The sequence below is a fragment of the Panthera pardus genome, unplaced genomic scaffold, assembly GCF_024362965.1.
Source record: "Panthera pardus isolate Hobbes unplaced genomic scaffold, ASM2436296v1 HiC_scaffold_8, whole genome shotgun sequence".
NCBI lineage: Eukaryota > Metazoa > Chordata > Mammalia > Carnivora > Felidae > Panthera > Panthera pardus.
The window spans coordinates 126,073,501-126,091,549 of NW_026527013.1; the positions used below are offsets into that span (position 1 = coordinate 126,073,501).

Below are 18,049 nucleotides of genomic sequence, written 5' to 3' on the forward strand. Positions count from 1 at the left end.
CTGTACTTGTGGTCTACTCCTTCTCCTGGGCTAAAGGTGCTCAGATTCCAAACACAAGCCTTGCAGAGTGGTAATGAAATATTGTGGACCCTAACCACTTTGCAAGTGGTCTTTAGGTGACTCAAACACAGAAGCAGGCCCATTGATTACAGTTTATGTTCTTTTGGTAGCACTTTTTGGGCATGAGACTGGCCATGCTGTAACGTGGTTCTGTGCTACTATTCCTCACTGGACTGTGAACAGCTCCATGAGGGTATGAGCTGAATTAATTAGGGGAAAGGTGGAATGTGGTAAATGTAGTACTTTATAAAAAAGGACATTAGAAGATAAACAATGGTCTCTTCAATAATTACCATACAATATAAAACCCAGAAATACCACAAAAATATAATTAAGGTTTGCATGCGCATATACTCACATATTTCATTTGAGAACTTCAGTGCTATTTATTTCTATTACAGCTAAACATAAGATGCCCAAATATATACAAAACAAACAATACAAATCTTAAACATCTTTACAAAGGTGAAAATGTAAAGAAATGGAGACTATGGATTTAGGTATATAAACAATTCACTCTGAATCCCATCTGATGTGAAAACCTAACTGTATTTGATACAATTATGTTAGAATTACAGTGGACAAAACTGATGAAATTCTAATCCTCAATAGCCTACAGCAAGTAACTATTAAAATTAATGCAACCTTCAACTATTCTCCTAAGTACTGCTGCTATAAATTTTCTATTTATTAAAACTTCAATTTTAGGGAACAAAACTGACCTTAGTGCTATTTCAGGAAAGAGAATAAAGTTTAGAGCTCTTTAGGTATTCTAATCTGCAACAATTTTTGGTTCATTGCTAACTTTTAAAATAGCTTAAGACAATCAATGTGATTTAAGGTCATTTTTTTGTCTGGATAGCACTGGTTTTTTGTCTTTATACTGAAGCAGTAAGGCAAGAAAGTGTTTCCTTTTCCAACTCAGACACAGAATATCCATTTTAAAATTCAGGGACTAGAATCACTATAAATAATCCTTTGACCAACAGGATATTAAGGCTGTTGTGATTTTCCTTTATATTTAAACTGTAACATGATTAGCAGTTATTGCCTACAAATGTTGAATAAGCATTTGGGCTTAAATCACAGGACGTAAATATTGCCATTTGTCTATACTTCAATTTCAGTTAATGCACAGTTTTCACAATCACCTTTGATAAGTTTGAAGACAAAGTTAGAAAATGCTACACCAAAGCTGAAACTGGAGGACTATGCTACAAGGAAATATGCTCGAGGGGTCAAGAGTGGTTTTCCAGTATCTGGTCAGTGTTGGCACAGTGTATGCCCCAGCTCTGCACAGAAATGTGCAGGCCACACTCCAGCAATCATGGCACTGTGTGGGTACGTTTAATGCTCCAAAGGGCCTGGCCTGCTACTTACCAAAAGTGACATGTGTGGCTCTGTGAGAACCACCAGATCCCAGTTAGAATACATCCTGTCTGCTGCAACATTCTTCTTGGAGGCAAGCCCTTCTAGATACGTGAATGAGAAAATCACATAACCTAGCCTGCATAAAATTTCCTAAAATAATTTCCTAGCAGGAATTGTGGACCAGGCTTTGCAGTATACATCTACCAGTGTTAGCACCATATTTAAGCCTGAAATGAGGTAAAGATAAACTCTCAGATAGCTTTGGGTAAAAATTACAGTAGCAATTTTGAATGGGGTATTTACAGCAGTGTTCTTCCTGATCATTAAAATAAGCTGTTTGAAGAACTATTTGATTCCAAGTATATATACCCAAGTATGTATGGAAATCAAATTATACAAAGCTAGGGGTATATGCTTTTAGCAGAGGAAATGTAGCAAAACAGAACTCTCATTTTTCAAAGTCAAACTGTCATTATTGGCTTGATGAAATAAAATATACTCAGACAATATCACAAGACCAGTTTACCAAATGGCAATGTCCAGGAATTCCATTTTTCAGGGCATGGTCAAGTTGACGGTAGATGCTACCTAGTCAACATCCAGCTCCTACAGAAACTACATTAGTGTATTTGTGTCTTGCTGGTCGCTCCATTTAACAAAAAGGTGAGTAGCTTCTCTCTCTTCCCTAGCTATTTTAGTCTATGTAGACAAACCACTTGTACTTACCATCTATATACAGGAATGGGGAGGGAAAGACCTTAAAACTTTGTTAAAATCTGGAAGGGATAAAGTTTGTTTCAGCAAATAAAGTTTAGGGAATAACTAGACAAAATGAGGTAATTCTCTAATTTAGTTCCTATAAATTGATAAGGTGAAACAATAATGTGTAAAATAAAGAAAAAAAAGCAGCTAGCTTTTGGGAGCATAACAAAACTAATTTTTCAAAGAATTGCCATTATTTAGCAAGTAAAATATAATCTTGTAGTTAAAACAAGACTGGAATTCAGTCTCTAGCCAGGGCTGGTCTTGGTGCTCAGGCAGATGCTTATTACTCAGTTTGACCAAGATTCTTCAAAAACACTCACCAGTAGTAGTTTCATCAGACTCTGTTGAGATCCAGATGAAAATAGGAGGAACTTCCCCCTGCAGCCTATAGAAACATGTTAGGGAAACAGTGTAAGGTTTGTACTTAACCTTTTAAAAATTCAGCTGAATACTGCAGATCATTCTTCAGAAAACTCATGTAAACACTCATCTTTTATAAATATGCTGGTGCTAACTGCACCTAACTGGTAATATAGAGGTATAGCTTCACTATGTCTGCAAGAATGCTGATTAATATATAAGATCTTTCAGTTCCCTGTCAGTCAATTCATTCACTTCCATGATCTTCTCTAAATGTTCCATGTATCGGCCATGGTCCTGCAGGAAATGAGGGACCCTCATGTTTTCAATAACTGCCAATCCTTTTAAGCGATCCACATCTTCATAAGAGACCTGAAAAAAGGAAGATAGTTTTCATACGCAAGTAACTTCTTCCCTAAGTCTTAAGTGAAACTTTACATGGACTGGTTTTCAAATTACTTTAATACCTGCAAAATAACAAAAATCAGTGACTTCCTTTATTAAATAAGAATGTGTTTTAAAAAATCACTAGTACTGATTTAACACTCAATCTTGGACTTATACTCAGTTTGTCTAGAAATTATACAACTAAATGTAATACATGTGTATGAGAAACTCTAAATCTAAACAAATGTCCTAAATTTAAATAAAAGAACCCAGGAAATAGCTAGAATATAAATGCCATATTATGGAATTAGGAATATCAGCACAATTATATACTGAATTCCTATTTTCTATTTAATTTCAGAAATAAAATTGTGTTTTATGTAGAATTATTTTACTTTTATTTTGAATATTTGTAAGCAAATATTTTATAAAATTTCACGTTATTCACTTACTTACATAAAACGTTTCACCCATAAATACCAAAGATTGGCTTAAGTTCTAGAAACTGTCATTACAACTTTAAATTCCAAAACATGGCTGGCTTTAAAAACTACTGTCTTCTGATCAACACTCTTCCTGATTCAGTGGAAAGATTATAAAGAAATCATGTTCATATTGTATTTTATTACATTTTAAAATTTAAGTTATTGAAATTATTTATTTATACCACTAAGTGTAATGAAAATGGGTTTGTTGTTGATATTGGTGTGGTTTAGTAATTTATTTTTCCTTTCTTGACTGAGGAGACACAGCCATAAATATGTTGCTAAAGTCAATGTCCAAAGAATTACTGTGTCTGTTTGCTTTTAGTTTTTGGTGTTTAATCCACTTTGAGTTTATTTTTGTCTATGGTGTAAGAAAGCAGTCCAGTTTTCTCAGCACCATTTACTGAGGGAAGTTGTCTTTTCTCCACTGTATATTCTTGCCTCTATCATAGATTAATTGATAAAGGCATGAGTTTATTTCTGGGCTATCCTGTTCCATTAATTTACGTATCTGTTTTTATATTAACGCCATACTGTTTTGATCACTACAGCTTTGTAGTGTTCCTTGAAATCTCGGATTCTTACTTATTCAGATGGCTTTGCTATTCGAGGTTGTTTGTGGTTCTGTACAAATTTTAGGATTATTCTAGTTCTGTGAAAAATGCTACTGGTATTTTGATAGGGATTGTGCTGAATCTGTAGATTGCTTTGGCTATTAGGGAAATTTTAACAGTATTAATTGTTCTGATCCAAGGGCACAGTATATCCTTCTACTTGTTTGTGGCATCTTCATTTCTAGATATTTTATCCTTTTGGTACGATTGTAAATGGGACTAAATTCCGCTTTCTGCTTTGTTATTAATATGTAGAAATGCAACAGATTCCTGTGTATTAAATTTGTATCCTTAGAAAAATAGGGGCACCTGGGTGGCTCAGTCGGTTAAGGGGCCGACTTCGGCTCAGGTCATGATCTCGCAGTCCGTGAGTTCTAGCCCCGCATCAAGCTCTGTGCTGACAGCTCAGAGCCTGGAGCCTGTTTCGGATTCTGTGTCTCCCTCTCTCTGACCCTCCCCTGTTCATGCTCTGTCTCTCCCTGTCTCAAAAATAAATAAACGTTAATTTAAAAAAAAAAAGAAAAAGAAAAAGAAAAATATCTCAGCTGAGATTTGGGTAGAAAAAGTCTAAAATGAGCCCAGAGCATTTTACTTAGCAAGCAAACATGATGACATGTTTTTAAAAACAAAGGAGTAGTCAGTGGAAGGGCTGAATAAAAGAGTAAGTCTGGGGTTCCTGGGTGGCTCAGTTGGTTAAGTGTCTCACTCTTTTGATTTTGGCTCAGGTCATGATTTCTCGGTTTGCAAGATTGAGCCCCACCTTGGGATCTGCACTGACAGTGCAGAGCCAGTTTGCGATTCTGTGTCTTCCTCTCTTCTGCCCTTCCCTCACTCATGCTCTCTCAAAGTTTTTTTTTTTTTTTTTTTAAAGAGTAAGTCCATTACAATACTACAAAAAAGAATGAAATGCAAAAGAATCAAAATATCTCTATTTTGCTACCACTAGTGTAATTAACTGATTGGGCAAAGAACAATGGATATTAAAACCATTTCTTGAAAGATTTAAGGAACAGTACTTTCACAGGTATTACCCCACAGATTACTTATTTAATACAAAAAAGATACCTTTATTTTCTGATCTTTCCAGATCTTTCCATTGTAATTTACCCAGTGATCAAACGAAGTATCACTGATAATGGAACAAAATCACATGTGTGCTTTCTAGCATGATGCACTATAAACTATACAAGTCACGCATGTAGTGTATTCTTGGTAAAAAATGTTTAGCCTGAATCTAACCATAAGAAAACAATTCATTAATCCAGATTGTAGGAACTCCCAAGAAAATGGTCCTGGACTCTCAAAAATGTCAGGAAAAACAAAAACACTTGGTAGAGGGCAGCACAAGAGGAACTGTTACAGATTAAGAGACTAAATATTATAAACAAATGCAGGATCCAATCCTGATTGTAGCTCTTTTTTTGTGAGCCAGGATCCAAAGGACATTTTTGGGATAATCTGAGAAATGTTAAGTAGACTGTGTTTTAGATATTGTATTGAATCAGTGATACATTTCTTAAAAAAAAAAATCACATGGTCGTGTCACAATATTTGGGAGATAAAGGGGAAAGTGTTATATTTGCAGCTCACTTTAAAATGCTTTAGAAGATGTACATTAAAGATACATTGCCAAATTTATTTTTCCCTTCATTTACCTCTTATTGTCCACGAGGAAATTCTGAAACTTGGTTTTGTAACAACCATACTTCTTCCCTCCAGTTATCACAAGAAGGAAACTTACTCCAACACAAAGTATAAAAACAATTTGAACCTGAATCTTATTGAATCATCAAATTGAGCTGAAGGAAATAATGACCCCGGGTGTTGGTTTCACACCAACCAATGGTTTTGCCATTGGTTTCACTCACCTTCCCCAGGGCAGTCAGTAGATGAAAGTCAATGGTCTCTCTGTACCGGAGGATCTGCAGGATGCCATCCAAGTAGACCTGGTCTTTACTGAAGCACCCTGGAGGAACCACAATAGCATTTATTTTCTGACGTTTAGTAAAATTACTAAGTAATCAGATACTAACCGATTCCCTTTACTGTAGGAATCAGCCCTGAGTGAAAATATACACGGCAAATTAACTGTCTTCATAACATAAAATAGAGGGTCTTGGGAAGCACCAGGATAATGTGCCAAGTGGCAGCTTCCCTTTAAGAATTTTTTCTCTCCAGATCCCCTCTCCCATAATTAAAGCAGCATTTTTTCCAGTTATAAAGAAACACAGGTAGTTAAAAATACAGGACTCATAAATATGTCACCCACACTCCCACTATTTGGTCATAACCCTAACTCCCATGTACACAGAGGCACTTGAGGCAAGGGGAAGGATGGCTACAAAGCAGTGAATCTCAAAGGCAATGTGGAGACATGGGATCTCAGAAACCCCTGGTTTTTAAAAATGCTACTCCTTACACCATTAAAAAGTTATAGGTAATGTTGATACTATTCCTCCATATGAAAATAAGAATTAGAACTAGATTTTAACATGGACACTTAAAAGCAGAATAAAATATGAAGACATGGAAAGTGGGAACAGCCCACGGGAACGGAGACTAGTTAAGAGTGTTCCACTCACAAAGAAAATTTTTCTCCCGTGACATAACTTATGTAAATTTTCTAAAATTTTGCTCTATTAAATGGACTAAAATTCTATCCTCCATTAAGTCCTACATTAAGAAAGTATTACTTTTTTTAGGTATGCTAAAAGCATAGGAATTATGGACAAAAAGTGGGACACTTTGTAAACTAGGCTCCTATCTCATAAGCTGGTCCTACTTTTCAGTAGGAACAAAACTCTTATTAGAGATACATAATGCAAGAGCCCTGACTGGATCTAGATTTTTAAAAATGGCTATAAGGAACACTTTCCTTATAGCTATTTTTCCTCCACAGTATGGGAGAAAATATTTGTAAATCCTATATCTGACAAGAGATTTGTAATTAGAACATACAAAGAACTCTTACAACTCAATAATAAAAGTAACCCAATAAAAAAATGGACTAAGGGTCTAAATAGACAATTATCCACAGGAAATATGCAAAGGACCATGAAAAGATGCTCAACATCATTAATCATCAGGGAAATGCAAATCAAAACCCCAGTGTGGTAGGACTTCCAAGGAAGATGGCAGAGTAGGAGGATCCTAAGCTCACCTTGTCCCAAGATGAAGATAGTTATTGACACCCACATTAGTGTAAATAACTCAAAAAAACAACCTGAAGACTGGAAGAACACACTCTCCACAGCTAAATGTAGAGGAGAGGCCACACTGAAGAGGGTAGAAAGGGCAGAGATAGGAGATTGTCTTCAGGAGAGAGGAACACCATAAGCATGCAGGAAGGAGAGAGGATCAATGTAAAACATACTGAAGGGAGAGGAGCAGATCTCACACCTGGCACCCTACACCTAGGGACCTGCACTACAAAGACAAATCCCTTAACATTTGGCTTTGAAAGCCAGAGGGGCTTAACTTCATGGGTTCTTACAGTCAGTGGGGCTTAATACCTGGAACTTTAAAAATCACAAAGCTCTGGCATGGGAGACCTGGAGAGCAATAGGAAACTGAGTCCCTAACCTTAAAGAGAAAGCATACCAAACAACCCCACTGAGGTGCAGCATAGAAGCAGCACTGGGGTGTATGGGAAGGAGACTTATTTACTAATCTCAGCATGTGTGCTGGAGGGACAAGAATCTTTAGAAGACTTCTCCAAGAACAAAAGAGCTGATGGGTGCCATCCCTCTCCCAACCACAACCTAGATACATGGACACATGCAGGAACCAGAACAAACACTCTCCACCTGGCTTGCTAACAGTGCACCCTGCCCCCTCCAGCCCATCCTCAGCAGTTCTCCAAAACAGCTACAGGTCCCCTCAGAGAGCAGACCCTCGCCCAGCTTGCAAAGCTGTATTCTCCTGCAGATCCACCCCTCCATCCTGGCCTCCACAGGAGTTTTCCCAGATGGCTGCAGGTCCCCTCCAACAGCAGACCACTGTGGATCTTGCAGGCACCCCACCCCAACCACACAGCACTACAAAACCTCTTCTTCATAAGGCCACTACTCTCAAGAGCAGGAAAGGTAGCTGACTTTACTAACACAAAGAAACACATCCAGGAGAGTTAGAAAAAATGAGGAGACAGAGGAATATCTCCCAAATGAAAGAATAGGACAATATCCCTGCAAAAGAGCTAAATGAAACGGTTTATGCAATATGCCTGACAGAGAATTTAAAGTAATGGCCTCATGGGCTTGAGAAAAGAGTGGAAGATTTCAGTTAAGACCCTCAACAAAAAGACGGAAAACATAAAGAACCAATCCCAGATCCCAGAACTCAATAACTGATATTAAAAATACACTAGTAGGAATAGATAGTAGAGTAGAGGAAGCAGAAGAATGGATCAGCAACCTGGAGGACAGAGTAATGGAAATCAAGAAGCTGAACAGGAAAGAGAAAAACAATAAAAAATGAAAATAAATTAAGGAAACTCAGCAACACCATCATGCATAATAACATTCTAAGGACCTCAGAAGGAGGAGAGAGAGAAAAAAGAGGGAAGAAAATTTATCTGAAAAAATAATAGCTAAAAACTTCCCTAATCTGGGGAAGGTAAAAGAAATCCAGATCAGGAGGCACAAATGGCTCCCGATAAAATCGACTCAAGGAGATCCGCACCAAGATATATAGCAATTGAGATGGAGTTAAGATGGTGGAGTAGTATGGAGACCCTGAGCTTGTCACCTCCCTGAAACACAGCTAGATCAGCATCAAACTATTTTTGAATACCAAGGGAACTGATCTGAGGATTAACGCAACAATCTGCATAATTTGAGCCAGAGAACTTGGCAGGTACATGGTGTGGAAAGGTGAATTGGGGGACAGAAAAGTCACGGAGCCATGGAGGACAGGGAACCATTTTTGCGGAGAGAGGACAGGAGCGGGGGGTGGGGGGGAGAATGCAGCAGATCGGGATCATGTAAGAAAAGCACTCCCCCCAAAAGCAACTAGAGAAAGAAAAAGAGTGAAAACACTCACAGGGAACTGGGCAAGAAATCTGTTCCCCAAAACTATTACAGAGTGAAAGGAGAGGGTTCCAATATCACCAGGATTCTATAAACTGTGGAGCGCGGTCTGAAGTTTCAGTGCACCTGTCAGTGCTCTGGTGAGGAAGTGGGACAAATCCCCAGGAGCAGTACTCTGAAAGGTCCCCGTGTGCCATACAGGGAGAAAAGATTCCCCTGCTAGGAATCCATTTGGTAGAGGTCTCCCAGTGGGCAAAAGTCCCACCAGACCTCAGAGAGCTGCCACTTTTACTGAAATTGGACCAAAGACACTAGAGTGCAGGAAAACCTGGTGCCAGCTGTGTTGTGATTTACCATAAACTCTGAGCCTCTGCTGCTTTGGGAGCAGGCAGACATTTTCTGGGACAAGCCAGCACCCAGCCATTGTTCAGCAAGATCTTCCCCCAGAGAATCAGTGCAGGTCTAAACCGCAGGGGTCTCTGAAGGGTGGGGTTTTGAAACACAGCCCCATATGAGATAAAACTCTGGAGGGAGGCGCCACCTGGTAGACAGCTTGAACAGAAGGTAAAGGTGGGGAGTGGATGGAAGGCTAAGAAAAAGGAGGGGTGTTTGATCATGTTTGTGAGAGCACAAAATTCCATGCCAGAGATTAGAGAGCTGGGTGAAGCTATTTTCACCTCTAGCAGGTGTGCGTACATATAGAGACCGACCCCACTGAGCTAAGTGGAGCCACCAAGTGGAGAACAGAGCTGTTACACCACACCCTGCCTACCTGTGCCCTCCAAGCACATCCCCCAGAAGGCCAGCACAAATCCCTTCCAACTGCTTAGTCTACAGACTATAGTATGCTGCAGTTTCAATTCTAGGGGAAACTGGATGTAACTTCATTTGGGTCTCAAGCTGTTTGTTGGTTTGGTTGTTTTCTTTGCTTCTGTTTTTGTTTATGTTTTCTTTTCTTTCTCTTTCTTGGATAAAGAGCAAAATTTTAAATTTAAACAAATTTTTTATTCAATTAATTTTTTTAATTTTAAATGTTTTTTTCTCTTTTCTATCAAGCGTCTCTGAGCAAATAGACTGGAACACACCTAGGATCTAGCTTCCTTTATGTGATTTTTTTGTTTTGTTAAAATATATAGTAATTAAAATGGCAAGAAGCAGAGATTAAGAGAGAATTTTAAAGCAGCAAGGGAAAGGGGGTGCCTGGATAGCTCGGTTGAGCGTCCAACTTCAGCTCAGGTCATGATCTTGTGGTTTCTGAGTTTGAACCCCATGTCAGGCTCTGTGCTGACAGCTCAGAGCCTGGAGCGTGCTTCAGATTCTGTGTCTCCCTCCCTCTCTGTCTCTGCCCCACTTGCACTCTTTCTCCAAAACATAAACAGACATTAAATTTTTTTTTTAAAAAAGCAGCAAGGGAAAAGAAAACAGTTACACACAAGAGAAACCCAATTAAGACTATTAGCTGTTCAGCAGAAACTTTGCAGGCCAGAAGGGAGTGGCATGATATATTTGAAATGCTGAAAGAAAACATCATTCAGAACAGAAGGAGAGAGAGAATTTCCCAAACACAAGTTAAAGGAATTCATCACCACTAAACCAGCCTTACAAGAAATGCTAAAGGCGTTTCACTGAGTGGAAAGGAAAGACCATAAGCAGGAATAAGGAAAGTAGGAACTACAAAAGTAATAAAATAGAGCACATGTATAAAAATCAGTCAAGGGATTCACAAAAGGAAGTAAATTATGACACCATATACCTAAAACGTGGTGGGGAGAGGAGTATAGATTTAACGCTTTTAGTATGGTTTACTAATGAAGAACTTAATGAAGAGACTCCAGCAAAAATTCCTAGAACTGATAAATGAATTCAGTAAGGTTGCACAATACAAAATCATTATACTGAAATCCACTGCATTTCTATACACTGATATTGAGCATATAGAGCAATTAAGAAAACAATCCCATTTACAATTGCACCAAAAATAAAATACCTAGGAGTAAACTTAACCATGGAGATGAAAGACCTGTACTCTGAAAACTATAAAACACTGATGAAAGAAACTGAAGGTGACACAAATGGAAAGATACTCCATGCTGATAGATTTGTACAATATTGCTAAAATGACCATACTACGTAGCAATTTCCAAATTTAATGCAATCCCTATTAAAACACCAATAGCATTTTTCAAAGAACTAGAGCAATTAATCCTAAAATTTGTATGTAACCACAAAAGACCATAAATAGCCAAAGTAATCTGGGAAAAAAGAACAATATGGGAGGTTATCACAATCCTGATTTCCAGATACATTACCAAGCTCTGGTAATCAAAGCGGTATGGTACTGATGCAAAAATAGATACATACGTCAATGGAAAAGAATAGAGAACACAGAAATAAACCAATGATTATATGGTCAATTAATCTTCAGCAAAGGAGGCAAAAATATTCAATGGGGAAAACTTTCTTCAACAAATGGTGTTGGGAAAATTGGACCACCTTCTTACACCATACACAAAAATAAACTGAAAATGATTTAAGGAACCTAAATGTGAGACCCGAAACTAAAAATCCTAGAAAAGAGCACAGGGAATAACTGGACACTGGCAATGTTTGTCTAGATCTGTCTCCTGAGGCAAGGGAGCACAAAACAAAGAAAAAAAGAAACCAAAAGAACCACTCTTAAATATAGAGAATAAACTCACGGTTACCAGAGGGGAGGTGGGTGGGAGATGAGTGAAACAGGTGAAAGGAATTAAGAGTACATTTATCGCGATAAGCACTGAATAAATACAGAATTGCTGAATCACAATATTGTAAACCTGAAACTAATATAACACTATACTAATGACACTGGAATTTTAAAAAATAAAACATTTAAAAAACAAAACAAAAAACCACAATGAGATACCCACTAGAATGATTATAATAATAATTTTAAAAGTGAAAACAGTAAGTGTTGGTAAGGATATGGAAAAATAAGAACCAAAGGATGGCAGAGCAGCATGGAGACCCTCCCTCAGCTTCTCTTGTCCCTGAAATGCAGCTAGATCAGCACCAAACCATTTTGCACACCTAGGACTGAGCAGAGAGAATTTGCATAACTTGAGCCCAGAAACTGGCAGGTACACAGTGTGGAGAGGAGAACTGGGGGAGTGAAAAGCCACAGCAGGTAGGGAGCTGTTTTGGCAGAGACAAAGGAGAAGAGTGCAGTCATTGGGAGAGTGCAGGGAAAACATTTCCCTGGAGAGAAAGAGTGAAAACACTTGCAGGGGACTGAACAAGAAATCTGTTTCCCAAAACCACTGACAGGAATAAAGGAGGAGTCTCAATACTACCGGCATTCTATAAACAGTGGAGCACAGAGTTTGATATTCCAGAGCTCAGTGCCTGGTGGCACTCTGGTGAGGAAGTAGGGTGAATCCCCAGGAGCAGGCAGAGTGGTCCAGGGGTCCATGTGCCACACAGGGAGAAGTGCTTCCCCTGCTTAGAGTGCATTTTGTAGAGGTCATAAAGCCTCTCCACAGGGAAAGGTCCCAGCGGACCCTGGAGAGCAGCCATGTTTGCTGGTATTGGGACAAAGACACTGGAGTGTGGTGAAACCTGGTGCTCGCTGTTTGTTGTGATTTGCCACAATCTCTGAACCTCTGCTGCTGCGTGATGGCATGAACATTTTCTGGGGCAAGCTGGCCGTTCGCCATTGCTCAGTGAGACTCTCCCCTGAAGAGTTGGAATGAAGCTGGATGAAGCCATTTCCATCTCTCCTGCACATGTGCATGCACACCACACTGATCCACCCCAGTAAGCTAAGCAGTGCTACCTAGTGGAGAACAGAGCCGTTACATCAAGCCCTGCCCAACAGCGCCTTCTAAACACATCCCCTAGACGACCAGCACAAGTCACCCCACCTGCTTAGTGTACCAACTATAGAGCGCTTCACAGTTTGAGTTCTATGGGAAACTGGATGTAACTTCAATTGGGTTTCATTCTGTTTGCTGGTTCATTTATCTGTTTAAATTTTGTTTCCTTTCTTTTCCATGGATACAGAAAAATTTATTTTTAATTTTTTAGATTTTTTTATTCTATTCGATTTTGTTATGTCAATTTTTAAAACATTTTTCTTTTCCCCCTTTTCTTCCCCTTTTTTCTCTATTCCATAAAGCTTCTTTCAACAAGCAGACCAAAACACACCTAGGATCTAGCTTCATTTATTTTTTTTAATTTTTAAAAATTTTTTAATTTAAATTTTTTATTTTATTAATTTTTTTCTTCCTCCAAAATGAAAAATGAAGGAATTCATCCCAAAAGAAAGAACAGGAAGAAATGACAGCCAGGGGCTTAAACAACACAGATATAAGCAGGATGAACTAGAATTTAGAACCATGATAATAAGAATATGTTGAAAAAAGCACAGAATCCCTTTCTGTGGAAATAAAAGATGTAAAATCTAGTCAGGACAAATTAAAAATGCTATAACCGAGATGTAATCTCGAATGGATGCCATGATGGCAAGGACAGATGAAGCAGAGCAGCAAAATCAGTGATATAGAAAATATTATGGAGAATGAAGCAGAAAAAAAGACGGAAACAAAGGCAAAAGAGCACAATACAAGACTTAGAAAACTCAGTGACTTATTATAGAGGAATAACAACTGAATCATACAAGTCCCAGAAGAGAACAGAGAGAAAGAGACGCAGAAGGGTTATGTGAGCAAATTATAGCTGAAAACTTATCTGGGGAAGGACACAGACATCAAAATCTAAGAAGCACAGAGAACTCCCATTAGATTCAACAAAAACTGACCATCACCAAGGCATATCATAGTCAAATTCACAAAATACACAGACAAGGAAAGAATTCTGAAAGAGCAAGGAAGAAAAAAGTCCTTAACCTATAAGGGAAGATAGATTAGGTTTGCTGCAGACCTATCCACAGAAACTTGGCAGGCCAGAAAGGAATGGCAGGATATATTCAACGTGCTGAATTGGAAAAATATGCAGCCAAGAATTCTTTATCCAGCAAGACTGTCACTCAAAATAGAAGGAGAGATAAAGAGTTTTCCAGGCAAAAACTAAAAGAGTTCCTGACCACTAAACCAGTTCTGCAAGAAATTTTAAGTGGGACTCTTTGGGGGAAAAGATGAAAACAAAACAAAAAAAGACCAAAAGCAACAAAGACTAGAAAGAGCCAGAGCACATCACCAGAAACTCCAACTCTACAGGTAACACAATTCATATCTTTCAGTACTCACTCTAAATGTCAATGGACTAAATGCTATAATCAAAAGACACAGGGTATCAGAATTGATAAGAAAACAAAGACTCATCTATATGCTGCTTATAAGAGTCCCATTTTTAGACCTAAAAACACCTGCAATTGAAAGTAAGGAGATGGAGAACCATCTATCATGCCAATGGTCATCAAAGAAACTAGAGTAGTCATACTTATATCCCACAAACTAGATTTTAAAATAAAGATTTTAGGGGCGCCTGGGTGGCGCAGTCGGTTAAGCGTCCGACTTCAGCCAGGTCACGATCTCGCGGTCCGTGAGTTCGAGCCCCGCGTCAGGCTCTGGGTTGATGGCTCCGAGCCTGGAGCCTGTTTCCGATTCTGTGTCTCCCTCTCTCTCTGCCCCTCCCCCGTTCATGCTCTGTCTCTCTCTGTCCCAAAAATAAATAAAAAACGTTGAAAAAAAAAAAATAAATAAAGATTTTAACAAGAGGTGAAGAATGGCAACATAACATAATTAAGGGGTTTATCCACCAAGAAGATTGTAAAATATTGTAAGTGTTGTAAATATTTAGGCCCCCTACATGGGAAAAATCAAATATATAAATCAATTAAACACAAACATAAAGAAAATCATTGATAATAATACCATAACAGTAGGGGACTTCAACACCCCACTTACAATAATGGACAGATCATCTAAGCAGAAAATGAACAAGGAGACAATGGCTTTGAATGACACACTGGACCAAATGGACTTAACAGATACATTCAGAACATTTCATCGTAAAGCATACACATTCTTCTCGAGTACACATGGAACATTCTCTGGAACAGATCACATACTGCGACACAAATCAGCCCTCAACAAGTACAAAAAGATCAGGATCATACCTTGCATACTTTCACACCACAACGCTATGAAAATTGAAATCAACCACAAGAAAAAACTTGGAAAGAAAATGAATACTTGGAGATTAACAAATATCCTACTAAAGAATGAATGGGTAACCAAGAAATTTTTTTGAAGTTTCTTTTGAGTGCACAGGGGAGAGGCAGAGAGGAGAGAGAGAGAGAGAGAGAGAGAGAGAGAGAGAGAGAGGATCTCTAGCAGGCTCCATGCTGCCAGCACAGAGCCGAACATGGGGCTTAAACTCATAAACTGTGAGACCATGACCTGAGCCGAAATCAAGAATCGAAAATTTAACCAATTGAGCCAACCAGGCACACCTAACCAAGAAATTAAAAAGGAAATTAAAAAGTACATGGAAGCCAATGAAAATGAAAACACAACAGCCCAAAACCTCTGGGATGCAGCAAAGGCAGTCATAAAAGGAACAAAGGTCTCAAATACACAATCTAACCTTACACCTAAAAGAGCTGGAAAAATAACAGAAAATAAAGCCCAAAACCAGCAGAAGAAGGGAAATAATAAAACATTAGAGCATAAATCAATGATATCAAAATTTAAAAAAAAACAGCTGAACAGAGCAGTGAAAGGTTCTTTGAAAGAATTAACAAAATTGATAAACCCCTTAGCCAGAGTGATCAAAAGAAAAAGCAAAGGACCCAAATAAATGAAATCACAAATGAAAGAGAGAGCACAACCGAAACTGCAGAAATACAAACAATGATAAGAGAATAAATCAATTATATGCCAACAATTTGGGCAATCTGGAAGAAATGGACAAATTCCTAGAAACATATAAACTACCAAAACTGACACAAGAAGAAATAGAAAGTTTGAACAGACCCATAACCAATAAAGAAATTGAATTAGTAATCAAAAATCTCCCAAAAACAGGAGTCCAGGGGCAGATGGCTTTCCAGGGGAATTCTACCAAACATTTAAAGAAGAGTTGGGGGGCCTGGGTGGCTCAGTCGGTTAAGCGTCCAACTTCAGCTCAGGTCATGATCTTGTGATTTGTGGGTTTGAGCCCCGCATTGGGCTCTGTGCTGACAGCTCAGAGACTGGAGTCTGCTCCAGGCAAATGAAAACTACAGAGCCTGCTGCCTCTTCTCTCTGCCCCTCCCATGCTCATGCTCTGTTTCTGTCTCTCAATAATAAATAAAACATTAAAAAAATTAAAAAATAAAATAAAGACGAGTTAACACCTATTCTTTTGAAGCTGTTCCCTAAAATAGAAATGGATAGAAAACTTCCAAACTCATTCTATGAAGCTAGCATTACCTTGATTCCAAAACCAGACAAAGACCCACTAAAAAGGAGAACTACAGACCCTGATGAACATGGATGCAAAAATTGTCAACAAGATACGGGAAAACCAGATCCAATAATACATTGAAAGAATTATTCACCACAATCAGGTGGGACTTATTCCTGGGATGCAGGGCTAGTTCAATATCCACAAACCAATCCACAAACCAATTAACGTGATACACCATGTAAATAAAAGAAAGGATAAGAACCATATGACCCTCTCAATAGATGCAGAAAAAGCACTTGACAAAATACAGCATCCATTCTTGATAAAAACCCTCAAGAAAGCAGGGATAGAAGGATCATATCTCAAGATCATGAAAGCCATATATAAAAGACCCACTGCTAACAACATCCTCAATGGGGAAAACCTGAGAGCTTTCCCTCTAAGGTCAGGAACAAGACAGGGATGTCCACTCTCACCACTGTTATTCAACATAGTGTTGGAAGCCTTAGCTTCAGCAATCAGACAGCACAAAGAAATAAAAGGCATCCAAATTGGCAAGGAGGAAGTCAAACTTTTACTCTGCAGATGACATGATACTCTCCGTAGAAAACCCAAAAGACTATGCCAAAAAACTGCTAGAACTGATCCATGAATTCGGCAAAGTTGAAGGATATAAAATCTCTGCTCAGAAATCAGCTGCATTTCTATGCACCAATAGTGAAGCAGCAGAAAGAGAAATCAAGGAATCAATCCCATTTACAATTGAACCAAAAACCATAAAATACCTAGGAATAAACCTAACTAAAGAAGTGAAAAATCTATACACTGAAAACTACAGAAAGCTTAGGAAAGAAATTGAAAAACACAAAAAAATGGAAAAATATTCCAGGCTCATGGATTGGAAGAACAAATATTGTTCAAATGTCGAAAGTACCCAAAGCAACCTACATATTTAATGCAACCCCTATCAAAATAACACCAGCATACTTCACAGACCTAGAACAAACAATCCTAAGATTTGTATGGAACCAGAAAAGACCATGAATATCCAAAGCAATCCTAAAAAAGAAAACCAAAGATGGAGGCATCACAATTTTGGACTTCAAGATGTATTACAAAGCTGTAATCATCAAGAAAGTATGGTACTGGCACAAAAACATATAGATCAATGGAACAGAATGAAGAACCCAGAAATGGACCTACAAACGTAAGGCCAACATCTTTGACAAAGCAGGAAAGAATATCCAATGGAAAAAAAAGTCTCTTCAGCAAATGGTGTTGGGAAAACTGGACAGTGACATGAAGAATGAACCTGGACCACTTTCTTACACCATACATAAAAATAAACTAAAGGGACGAAAGACCTAAATGTAAGACAGGAAGCCATTAAAGTCCTAGAGGAGAAAGCAGGCAACAACCTCTTTGACCTTAGCTGCAGCAACTTCTTACTTGACATGTCTATGGAGGCAAGGCAAATGAAAACCACAATGAGATACCACTTCACATGTGTCAAAGTGGCTTAAATTAACAACTCAGGCAACAAGAGATGTTGGCAAGGATGTGGAGAAAGAGGAACCCTGTTGCAATG

At 38.4% G+C, this 18,049-nt stretch overlaps 1 protein-coding gene across 4 annotated transcripts in view; it reads right to left on the reverse strand.

Moving 5' to 3' along the window:
• Positions 1-890: 890 nt before the first annotated feature.
• Positions 891-18,049, reverse strand: part of MATCAP2 (microtubule associated tyrosine carboxypeptidase 2) — a 74,662-nt gene continuing 57,503 nt past the window's right edge. For all 4 annotated transcript variants that reach the window (XM_019418133.2, XM_053897481.1, XM_053897482.1 and 1 more), the window contains 2 exons: positions 5,911-6,008; positions 891-2,928 (listed from right to left, as the gene is read on the reverse strand). In XM_019418133.2, the coding sequence (XP_019273678.1) occupies positions 2,767-2,928; positions 5,911-6,008 (260 nt within the window). In that variant the 3' untranslated portion in view covers positions 891-2,766. The remainder of the gene's footprint in view (positions 2,929-5,910; positions 6,009-18,049) is intronic.